At 45.8% G+C, this 12,266-nt stretch overlaps 1 protein-coding gene across 5 annotated transcripts in view; it reads right to left on the bottom strand.

Moving 5' to 3' along the window:
- Positions 1 to 12,266, bottom strand: part of PHC3 (polyhomeotic homolog 3) — a 76,111-nt gene that overhangs the window by 57,776 nt on the left and 6,069 nt on the right. For all 5 annotated transcript variants that reach the window (XM_048506131.1, XM_048506130.1, XM_048506128.1 and 2 more), the window contains exons 4-5: positions 10,241 to 10,318; positions 8,103 to 8,261 (exon numbers count right to left, since the gene is read on the bottom strand). In XM_048506131.1, the coding sequence (XP_048362088.1) occupies positions 8,103 to 8,261; positions 10,241 to 10,318 (237 nt within the window). The remainder of the gene's footprint in view (positions 1 to 8,102; positions 8,262 to 10,240; positions 10,319 to 12,266) is intronic.

Below are 12,266 nucleotides of genomic sequence, written 5' to 3' on the forward strand. Positions count from 1 at the left end.
AGTGCTTTGATTGTGTGTTCCTGCATGGCAGGGGTTTGGACTTGATGGCCCTTGTGGTCTCTTCCAACTCGATAATTCTATGATTGTATGAGATTAAGCAGTCCTTCAGATATGTTGGTCCCAAGCCATATAGGGCTTTAAATGTAAATGCCAGCACCTTGAACTGGGCTTGGGGACAAATTGGAAGCCAGGTAGACAGGCCAAGATCGGAGCAACAGGTGCTTACAACCCACTCCAGTCAACATCCTGGCTGTAACATTCCAGACCAAATGATGTTATTGAGCCCTGTTCAGGGGCAGCCACACACCCATCCAGGTACTATACAGGCCAGACCCTTTCTGCCCAGCAAAGACTTATAACTGGTTCACCAGTAAACACTGATAAAGGGCACTCCTAGGCCCTTTCCGCACAGTGGAAAGGGTGCCTCTCCACCGGCAGAAATTATGCCAGTGGAGGGGTGGGAGACCGATCTTCGCCGCATACGGAAGGTGTGCTTGGCTGACCCAAGCATGAAGCAGGCGTAGAAGAGGTGGCTTTGCAATGAGTCAGCCTGTATCTGCATCCCCCCCACTCACCCTCGTCCTCCAAGCGTTTGCTCTGGAGGCCATCAGGGAATTCCAGCTCATGCTGCAGTTGCCCCTCCGACCCCTGGAGCAGTCATCAGAGGGCAGCTGGGCAGGTCCCTGTTTTTTACAGCCTCCAGAAACACACTGGAGGGGTGAAGGTGAGTGAGAGGGGACTCCAAGGAAAGCGCCCCGATACTGGCCTTCCCAGCGCGATCGCGGTGAACTGCGCCAATGGGAAGACGGCATTTTAGAATAACGAGCAAAGTTATTAGGGAAGCCGCCTTCACGCGCACTCCCTATGGGTAGGCCATAGGGCCGCGCTGCTGGCGAGTCCAGCAGCGCCTCCCTGTGCTGGCTAACAGCTAGCCTCAGGGACTGGGCGCGCTTTTGCTGTAATGGTCCACGTTGGCAGAAAGGGTCCTAGCCACAACTGTGAATGAACCAGTCCACTTTCAAAAGCCAATATCGCTTAGGTGACTATCTCAAATATATATATTTCGTAGTGCTCTCTTTCACTGGTTCTAGGACCTGTCTGGGGGAAAAAATTTTCAGATCTGGAACTTCCAGTTCAGCACTGCAAGGATCACAAATGTTCTGTCCTTCTACCTGCTAGGCAGGCGCAGCAGTGCTATATAAGGCTTGGATCTGTCATCTGTACCAGGATGCTTTCTGATAGCTGGCTTGTTACGCGGACTCGAAGAACCTGAACCAGCAGCCAAGCCCTGCCCCACAAAACAAGAGTCACAAGGCTGCAGAACTGCCACTCCCACAATCATCTCTTGTGATTACAGGGTCAGAAGCCATTTGCAGGACTGAGGTGAGGGAATACACAGTTGCTTTCCTTAGATGTCATCTCCTTGCCTTATCTAACAGCATCTATCTGGTACAAGTGCCGATATGCTTACAGCTGACTGAGGCTCCATCCTCTTCACCGAGACCTGAAACCACATTTATCTCTTCAAATTCTGATCAGTGACACTTTCACACCGACTGAATAATGCCCTTCAAATCCATCTTCAACGCACTTTAGCAATCATTTGCAATTGGACTTTACAGTTTCACACGTTAAAAAGCCAGTTGCAAAGTGGATGGAAAGTGCATTGTTCGGGGTGTGGGAAAGCACAACAGACACTGGTGAGTTTTAACCAAGGTTGTTTCCAATGTGAGTGTGAAGCTGGCAGCCCAATCCAGACTGGGAAGGGCTGAATGCTCATAGGGAGCGGAGGGCTCTGCCAATGCATCTGCCCCCTCCGCTGGCACAAGGGGCATCCCTGCCAGCAGAGGGGCCAGTGGCTGGCTGCCTCTCAACTCGGAAGTCCAGCCGCTGCAGAACAACACCTGCATCCACTTGGATGTTAACGTGGATGGGGGAGGGCAGCCAGGTGTTCCCGGGGGTGGAGCTGACGTTAATTGGCTTCCCCCGGCATTCCAGCCTGGGAATGCCAGCCCCTGGCATTCCCAGTGTGATTGGTGTTTGGAATATGCTGCCACAGGAGGTGGTGATGGCCACTAATCTGGATAGCTTTAAAAGGGGCTTGGACAGATTTATGGAGGAGAAGTCAATCTATGGCTACCAATCTTGATCCTCCTTGATCTGAGACAGCAAATGCCTTAGCAGACCAGGTGCTCGGGAGCAGCAGAAGCAGAAGGCCATTGCTTTCACATCCTGCACGTGAGCTCCCAAAGGCACCTGGTGGGCCACTGCGAGTAGCAGAGAGCTGGACTAGATGGACTCTGGTCTGATCCAGCAGGCTCGTTCTTATGTTCTTATTCTTATGGGCTTATGCTGCACGAAAGTGCAAAGTGCATTGGCAGCAATAGGGTGATTTAGGCGGTGGGAGGAATTTTGGGGTTCCCTCCCTTCTATGCTGCTCAAAGCCCCTTTGGAGGTGGCGTGGCCTTTGCACCACAATGTCCAGTTGCTGCAACAGTCCCCCACCCCACCCCCACACACAACTGAATAGCACTGCTAACCTTGGCTGAGGGGGGATTTGTGTCTAGGTAAAAAGGAGAGGGAGCCTGTCACCTGCTCAGTCAAGGGTAAGACCTGGCCGGATGTTATCTCTCCACCAGACCCGAACAGACAAAGCGGACAGACAACTAGTGCTTCACACAAAGTGGTGATCCATTTCTACCTTCAGCTGGACTCCGACAGTGCTGGGATCATTTTAAGAGCAACGGATTCAGCTAGGAAAAAAGAATGCTCAACAATATAAAATGCAGAAACACAGAGGGGAAAAACCCGGAAAATTGCACTGTTTGGGACTCAAGAAAAAATTAGCAGGAGAACATAAAGATTAAATCAGTTGAAAAAGAACTGGGGAAACAGGAAAGCAGCAAATGGATCTATTCACACTCTAAAGCAAGATAGAAAATGGCCATCCCTTCTTTTGGGACACTGCAGGAGACACCGACATTCCAGGGCAGGCACAGAACCCAGTGAGCTCCGATATGGGATGGTACATCAGGCATGAGTGGGCTCGGCCGGGGAGACAATGCATGGCCCTTAGAAGAGGCAGGGCTGTAGGAGGGGTTAGGAATGCATTCCAACAGACCCGTGAGGACTGGTTTGAAATAGAGTTGTCTAAGGCTTACAGAGCTTTAAGTCCTATGTGATCAGTTCCATTTGAGGCCCCACCATAAGCAGAGAGATGCAACTAATAACTCTAGCAAGAGGTTAAAAGAAGGTGGACCCAGCTATCCAGGCCATGTGCAAGAAACCACGAATTTAGGGAGGCACCCCTCCAAAACACTTCCTCCTATTTCTGTCCATTGCAAGAGAATTTCAGCAATTCCTTATCCAGCTGAAGATCATTCCACTCTCACGATGGTGCTGAGAATGGCTAAGAAGCAGTTCAGGGGACATTTTTGGGCTGTAGTGAGAGAGGGAGGCGAAGAAGTCGTGCTCTGCTAATGGCCTCAGCAGAAGTTACCAGGGATCTGAGCCAGGATTCCCACCCCTACTCCCTACTTAATCAGTGAACATGTGACAATTTTCACATATTCCCCCCCCACAGAAAAAAAAAACACCCCAGATAGACCCAACAAGCATCTTCATAATGCCATATCAATGCATTAGATACAATGACTTCAAAGACTTTCCTGGGGGGATATAGGCTTTCCAGAAGAATGAGAACTAGAAAATTTTCTAATACTCCACAAAAAAAACAACACACATCATCTGATTTATTATGACTTATATTCAGTAAAGATTTTTTAAAAATTACTGTTGCATTAATTTATAGCACCAAATACCAGAAGCAAAATATCTGATTACAAAAAAACCGAAGAAAACAAGCAAAAACAAATCAAGTGTGGCTATATTCAAACAAAAATCAAAATGTTATGTGAAAATTATGTTTATTTGAACAACATACGTAACATTTAAAGGTAATATATGTAATTCTGTAACACTGTAAAATTTAAGAAAGAAAGAAACTGGCCAGTGAGGAGACAATAATTTTAGTCTGCCCAGAGAATAATATATATGATATGTCTCAGTGGTTCACTCATCTATTTCAAGTGAGTTTATCTCTCTTCCATGGAAGTCCCTGCAGCACCTCTTGTAATATTTGTTAGCTCTGTAACAGACTGGTGATGACAGCGTATTTTCCAGCATGCAAGGAAAGATACCAAAATAAAAACTTCAGCTTTGTTTTTATTTGACCTGCACAGGCCATCGGGCAAATTCATCACTTGATTGTTTAGTTCGATTTTATGTATTTGCAGTTTTCACCCACCCTTGCAATTTACTAATCACTAAAACACCTATGTGCTTGCTCACAAAAAGCCTAGGTAGAATCATCTGAACACCATTAATGACTCTGAAACTGCCAAGCTCGCCTGGGATTGTATTGGCAGTGGCATCTGTTCATCGTTACTTCTGTGAAACAACTCGGTTTTTAGAAACAGGAATTCTCCCACGAACAAATAAAGCACTGGAAAATTTTTTGCCCCACATCTCTGCAGGGGTCAGTTCAAACACCACACCCGACTTAAGCTAACTGGATTTCAAGATGGTTCGTGAGGGATAAACTGGTTTTGTAAAATACGCTCTTTGACAAACAAGACTATAGCATCCACCTGAACATACAAGACATGCCAAAGAACAGCTTATTCAGTAAAAAAGGAGGTTATGCAGAGTCCAGTCACAGCTATTCTCATGCAACACTAAGACATTATAGTTCAAATGTTCACTTGTGGCAAATGTAACAAAGTCATTCTTCTTGGATGGCCATCCCACCTCACATCTCATATTTTCTTCTTCCTTTTAGAAGCGAAAAAAAATTCTAATCCAAATAAACCTTTGCTTGTGACTGGAACAAGTACAGCTTGCTTTTGTCCTTGGGTGTTTCTTCCCAAACCTCTTCCTCTCCCACATCACACAGGAAATGACTGAGAGAGACCTGTCAATTTGCTGAGACATCTGAATGGAGGCACCTCAGCACACCTAAATTTTTGCCCTCCCCCAAACAGGGTGGTTTATCATTCTGACCTGTGTGGAGGAAATACACCCCAATGCCCAGGAGTCTGCATTCAGATATTGCAGCTATCTGAAGTCTGACCCAAGGCCTCACAAACCAAGAAGCTTTCAGTCATCCTCTGCAAGTGAAGGGGAAAGGCAGGGAACGCATGAACACATATTCATGCCCATCGTTCACAAAAGTAGATTTATCAGGACTCTGAATTTGGCCAATAACTCAGGCAGCTACAATTTGCAATGGATGGATTTCATGAATGGGAAATGAAAAGAGACTGTCTATACCAGGGGTCAGCAACCTTTACCACCCAAAGAGCCATTTGGACCCATTTTCCATGGCCCCTAAGATTTACCGAGCCGGATCGCCTTCGGTTCGGCCCCTCCACTCACCTTTCCTTCCAGCGCTGGGAGGCAGCGGCACCGGGCAGGGAAACCCCCTCTGACCAACGGAGCAGGCAGCTGCCTGACCGACGGAGCAGCTGCCTGCTCCGTGGGGCAGAGGGGGGATGGCGGCTGCAAGGATGGCAGTGGGGGGATGGCGGTTACTCTGGAGGGACACGCCCACGCTACCCTCTGACCTCCAGGGGTCGGAGGGCAGCGTGAGCATGTCCCTCCAGAGGAGTGCTGGAAGGAGAGGTGAATGTAGGGGACATGATAAGCGGTGCCCTCACACACGGAGCCGCCTCCGGTTCGGCCCCTCCACTCACCTTTCCTTCCAGTGCTGCTCTGGAGGGCTGGAGGGACACACCCACACTACCCTCCGACCTCCAGGCCACGCAGAGCCGCAGCATAAAGCTGAAAGAGCCACATGCAGCTCTGGAGCTGCGGATTGCAGACCCCTGGTCTATACTGTATTCTGGAGACTTATCTGGTGAACCAGAATTGCTTCTGCACTCCTACATTCCTGCTGGGTGACCTTGTTCTCTTAGCACTCCCTCAGCCCCACTTACCTCATAAGGAGTTTGTTATGGGGAGAGGAAGAAAAAGGAGTTTGTTAGCCCCTTTGATTCTCCTTACAGGAGAGAAAGGCAGGGTATAAATCCAAACTCCTCCTCCTCCTCTTCTACAAACTGTAAAAAGCTTTGGCTTGGATTTAATGGAGGGTTTCCATACAGGGAAAACTTTCTACCCATGGATCATAATGTTCTCCTCAGCTACAGACTAAAATACTTCCTGAAATGCAGCTCCCGGGGAACAGGGCTGAGGCAAGAGCAACGGTGTGATGGTGGTGGTGGTATTTGAGGAACAATTAAAAGGGGAGGTAAGAAAGCCATGATACATGGGCAGAAATCTTTCCATCTCCTTAAAATGATCTACTGAGTACAGACATTGTTCTACAGTTTTTTTAAAAAAATACTTTTGCAATATTAACTTCTCCCTCTCAGCAGTGGACATATGTTTAAAACAACTAAATCCTACCTTTTTGACCAAATAAGAATTTAAAATAGACTTTATGAACATACAATTTTAAATCTGAATTTGGGATATGACACATTTGCGGAGCCATAAGATTGGATGCAACCAGCTTCTCAGATGTTGAAAAAGGAATGCCACCAAGAAAAAAAAAGTCCACACTGGGAATCAAGAGACCTGTATTGATAAAAGCAACGTGGGACAGGGATTATGGCACAGTGGAGGGCCGTAACCAATTATTACATATTTAGTAATACATTCTGAAAGACCATTTTAAAATGTGGCTTTTGGATGCATGTGCAAATTCGGCTTGGAAAAGGGAACTGCCAGGGGCCAGGCCAGAACATCTGCTAAATGTGAATATGAACTACCCCCAAGCAAACATACGGCAAAATAAAGTGGCTCTGGTGCTCCAACTGCTAAGCCTTTGCCTTCAATAAAGCATAAACACCAGGCTAATGACATGAAAGGGTTTCTCAGCAGGTGCTGATCTTGTGCGGTATTCAGATGCCACAACCTGACATTAAGCAGGAATGCACACAGACCTGGTTTGCTGGGAGACTCACACTTGAGCCTCGTTTCTCCACTATCCTTCTAGTGTTCAGACAAGGCCAGTTGGAAGCCAACTCACGAGTAGCCACAACATCGAAATGCAAGTGCACAGGTTAGTTGCCCCCTTCCCATTCTAAAGAGCTCCAGTCTGAAAGGTACATGCATTATTGATTTGCCTGACTTATTTCTTACCTTTTTCCCCAATGGGGAACCAAAATACCTTGCATCGTACACTTAACCTTTTAATTCTCACAATGGCCCTGGGATGTAGGGTAGGCTGAGAATGTGTGATTACACTAGGGCAGGGGTCTGCAACCTGTGGCTCTCCAGATGTTCATGGACTACAATTCCCATCAGCCCCTGCCAGGATGGCCAATTGACCATGCTGGCAGGGGCTGATGGGAATTATAGTCCATGAACATCTGGAGAGATGCAGGTTGCAGACCCCTGCACTAGGGCTACCAGGTCCTCCCTGGCCACAGGCAGGGGATGGGGACCGATTCCCAGCTCAATGTTGGGAAACTCCTGGAAATTTGGGGGTGGAACTTGGGGAGGGCAGGGACCTCAGTGGGGTTCAATGCAACAGAACCTACCCTTCCAAGGATCCATTTTCTCCAGGGGAACTGACCTGTGTAGCCTGGAGTTGAGCTATAACTCCAGGGGATACTCAGGTCCTACCTGGAGGCTGGCATTCCTAGACTACACCATGATCACCCAATGCATTTCCGTGACAGAGTGGAGATTTGAACCTTGGCCTCTTGGATTCTAGTCCAACAGGTAAACCACTACGCCACACTGGCTTGTGCTCATGAGGCATACATGAGTCTAGTCACATGTCAGAGTCATGCACCTTCCCGCTTTACATTGGCCTGGTGTGAAACAGTGAAATCTGCACAACGTTTTAATGTTCATAAAGTAAACGTTTCCTTCCTCATATCCTGATGTCTTCTAAACTAGCAGCTGTGTTACCACATTGAACTGCCAACTGGAAACTTAGGTGGTTAATGGAGCCCTAGCCATAAAATAAAGAACGTAAGGAACAAATGAAACTTGGATGAGAAAATAATAAAGCGAAAGCGTGCAAGACTCACCATTTGAGCACGTAGGTACATCTGAGCCTGGCTTGCAGTCAAAGTAGGGGAGGTGCTCCCCAATAACATGGTCTGCTGGGTCAGGCTGCTGCTGCTGCTGTTCGAGGTCTGCGAACGGCTTATTAGCTGCGCAGGTGTAGGAGAAGCAGAAAGATTAATCTAGGGAAGCAAAAATAATGCTTTTATTAACTGCCTTGACCCCACCATTTCAAAGGTGGTCACAGGCTACAAATCAATGCGTACTTATTTGGGAGTAAGCGCTACATGGAAAAGTTGGGCTCACTTCAGTTAAACCAGGGGAAGGGAACCTGCGGCTCTCCAGATGTTCAGGAACTACAATTCCCATCAGCCTCTGTCAGCATGGCCAATTGGCCATGCTGGTAGGGCTGATGGGAATTGTAGTTCCTGAACATCTGGAGAGCCGCAGGTTCCCTACCCCTGAGTTAAACCCACATAGCCATCTTCTGTAGTTAAAACACCCAACAATCTGTTAAATTTGCAAACCTGAGCTTCCCTTTTTAAAAGCTACCCTTCCAGCTCACCATTTAAACACTTACCTGTGGATCATTCAGGTGGCAAGATACAACCTTAGATTTTTTTAACCCCTCAGCAACTCATAAAATACATTGTCAAGTTTAAACAGTAAATGAAACAATCCTAAATTCTGGTACAACACAGCTTGCATTCACCTTTGCAGATAAAACCCCAAACTGGGATCATAAATGAACATCTCATTTTAATTCTAGAATTTAAATATATAAATTTTTGTGCAATGTGCCAACAGGTTTGCCCTCTTGAAAACATCATGGGATCCTCAAGGGGTTGGATCCAGACCAGGTCTGCTTTTGGGATAAGGCATTTCAGCCAGCCACCTATTTTTGAGGATTGCCTGCCCTGTGACAGGATTATTATTTAAACCCCACCTTCATGTCATAGTAGCTTCCAGTACCCAATTGAACACATCCAAGGATCAATAAAACCCCAGCTCATCACCAACCTAATTTGGGGGGCTCAGAGGACTGAAGTGTGTGCATTTGGGTGGGTGGGTGTGGTTTTGTTAGCAGACCTCCCCTAATTTGTACCACCACGGTCTAATTTGTACCACCAAATTCAGGGCAATATTAACATCCAAAGTTTCAGTTTGTTATTGTCTGGCCACTGTAAATGTTAAAGTGAGAATTCTACGTTAAAAACTAAAACTGTTGTTTAAATGACTCTTAAGAAATTCCTCCCCACGTATTATAGCAAAATTCAAACCCTTGCAAAAGTTCAGAAGACAAATGTAATTATGATTTCCATATAACGAACAATGGAGTGGCACTACAGAAAATCTATTTGGAATCTTCAAGCTCATTCGTCCCTCTTCTCCACATACTAGCCTTGGAAATTACTTTCCAGATAGCCCAGCCCAAGGGGGGGGGGGCTTTCCCAGTCTGAAAAAAACATGGCCTCCAGGATCACCCCCGATGATGCCAGCATGGGCTATAGTGGTGAAGACTCCCTGCTGCCGGGGTCAGCCTCTGGGGTCAGCCACGTGCATCTGTGTGGTGGCCCAACACCGAAGTAACTGGCCCAACGGTAGCATCCGTGTCACTTTGCACAGTGCAATGGGTACGGACATTGGCTCATGACTCTCACTGATTCAGCCCCACTCCTTGGACTGCACTCTTCCCTGGCAGCAAGCAACGATCAGTTAACATCCAAGTCACAGACTATGGTTTATTCTCTTCCCACCATTCAAGAGTGATTCTTGGTTTGAAAATAAGAGATTAAGCCATAGTTTTGATATACAACCAACCATGGTTTGTCAAAAACAGAAAGTATTAATTCCTAATCATGAGTGGAAGTTGTCGTACCAGCCTGAAGATCCCCAAACATCATCTCTTGGTTTGCTGTTACATACAAATCATGCCAAGTTTTAGCAGAGCATTCAGAGGCCTCTTTAGGGCAGATATTTTTACTTATTAAAAAAAATTAATGCTCAGATTCAGAAGACAAACCTTAGTTACAAAGCAAAGTTTCTGCTCTTCAAACTCTTTACAAGCATTTACTCAAACAATATTCTTTACTTTCAGAAACAAACACGATAACTAGAAAAAGTCTGGCTTAAAAGAAAGCACTTTGTTCAACATACTTACCGAGGTCTCTGACATGCTTGACTGCTGAGTGACACTGCTGTTGGGGGATGCACACTGCCTCCCACCTGACAGGTTTGCCTAAATAGCAAGCACATCTGTCAAATGTGTCATTTATACTGCAACAAAAAGCGTTTAAATAATGTTGAATGTGATACATTGAACATCTAGCTCCATGGCATTCACTAGGCAGCCCAAAACGGCCACAAATGAAGCCATCAGACCCTCCCACCTGGGGCAACTTATAGCTTGTATTAACCCAACTTAAAGCTTATATATAACTTATTACCGTGTTTCCCCGAATATAAGACAGTGTCTTATATTAATTTTTGCTCCCAAAGATGCGCTATGTCTTATTTTCGGGGGATGTCTTATTTTTCCTGTGTTCTGTTTGTCAGGCATGCTTCCAAACAAAAACTTTGCTATGTCTTACTTTCGGGGGATGCCTTATATTTCGCACTTCAGCAAAACCTCTACTATGTCTTATTTTTCGGGGATGTCTTATATTAGGGGAAACAGGGTATATAACTTATATAGTCTCGATGGGATCAATACTGTATTGATTATCATTAAGTTAACCATTCTTTTTTGCATGAGCAATGAAATCCATGATGCTCTAGCCACTCACCTTTACAATCTACTGTGTTTCATTGACAGGCAGCTGGCTCTCCTCTCATGACATACAGTTTCACCACAGTTAGGATCACTTACAGCCCAATTCAGATTGAGGTGGCTGAAAGGGATTGTGGAAGCAGCAGAGCCCTACCCTGGTGGAAATGCCCTCCCCAGGGCATTTATCCTGGTGGAGGGGCAAATATGCTAGAAGGCGGCTGCCATGGCCTCCCAAGACACCCTAACATGGCACAGAGCACCATGTCAGTGCCCCTGCACATCCACCAGCATAGTGGGACATTCTGGAGCCATGGCCAGGAGTGGAGCCAATGCTAGTCAGCTTCTACCCTGGCATTGCTTCCCAGGATGCCAGTACCCGAGGATTGGACTTACGCCACCCTTTTGGGAGGCATACGCCCACTGAGCCCAATGGAGGGTTTTTTGGCATCAGGGAGGCTTTTTTGTTTACTGCCTCCCCATGCTGCCAAAAAGTTATCTGGGGGCAGCAGGGCATTGCTGCAATGGCGCTGCCCCTGGCCGCCGCATGGCTCTGGATTGGGCTGCCCGTCAAGAGCCACTGACGCAACAGATGATTCTCTATTTAATCCTAACCTCCAGCTGCCCTTAAAATGTGTGTCAGACGCCCACATTTCTCAAGGGGGAGAGATCAGTTTCCCCCAGCGGCTACAGAAGACCTACAGTTCCAACAACTCCATCATTCAGCATTATGGTGCTTTGTGCTGCTCAGCATGTCAGTACAAAGCTGCAGCCTCAAGAGTCTTAGAACAGCCATTCATTTCTACTGCAGTGACTACTAGACCTACATGTGATATTTGTTTCATGCTGGTAGTTTCAATAAACAACTGGAACTCGTCAATATGTTTACAGCCAGCATTCAAATGCAGGACTAATATACAAAACGTTCCTATACAATTTGCAGAAGACACAAGCTTCTGAAATAAGATGTGAACATTTCAAAATCTTTCATTATTGGTACATTTTTATTGATAATATTTCAATGAAAGTATTTTCTAGCACTCGGTTTTCTACTCAGTTATATGTTTTGAAATAACGATTTGTTTGCAGGTTGCACCACAGTATATTTATGTATAACTGTGTTTCTTCACAATTCTGAGCTTTGACTGTAAACAACATTCTCGTTTGAAAGTCCATATTTATAATTTTGAAGTGAAACATATAGGACAGCAACAAACTACTAATATCAAAGAATACCTAGAACTAAAAGTGCATCATGTGATTGAAATTGAAGAAATAAATTGCACAACTCATCAAAAAATGAAAACTGACTGGCATTCAATATTGATGTTGAGATATTAACTTGCTTATATTCAGGTTCGGCTTGAAATGAATAAGTATTGTATTTGCTGATAGGAAATTATATACTTTATAAGGAATA

The sequence above is a fragment of the Sphaerodactylus townsendi genome, linkage group LG08 (assembly GCF_021028975.2).
Source record: "Sphaerodactylus townsendi isolate TG3544 linkage group LG08, MPM_Stown_v2.3, whole genome shotgun sequence".
In the NCBI taxonomy this organism is placed as follows: domain Eukaryota; kingdom Metazoa; phylum Chordata; class Lepidosauria; order Squamata; family Sphaerodactylidae; genus Sphaerodactylus; species Sphaerodactylus townsendi.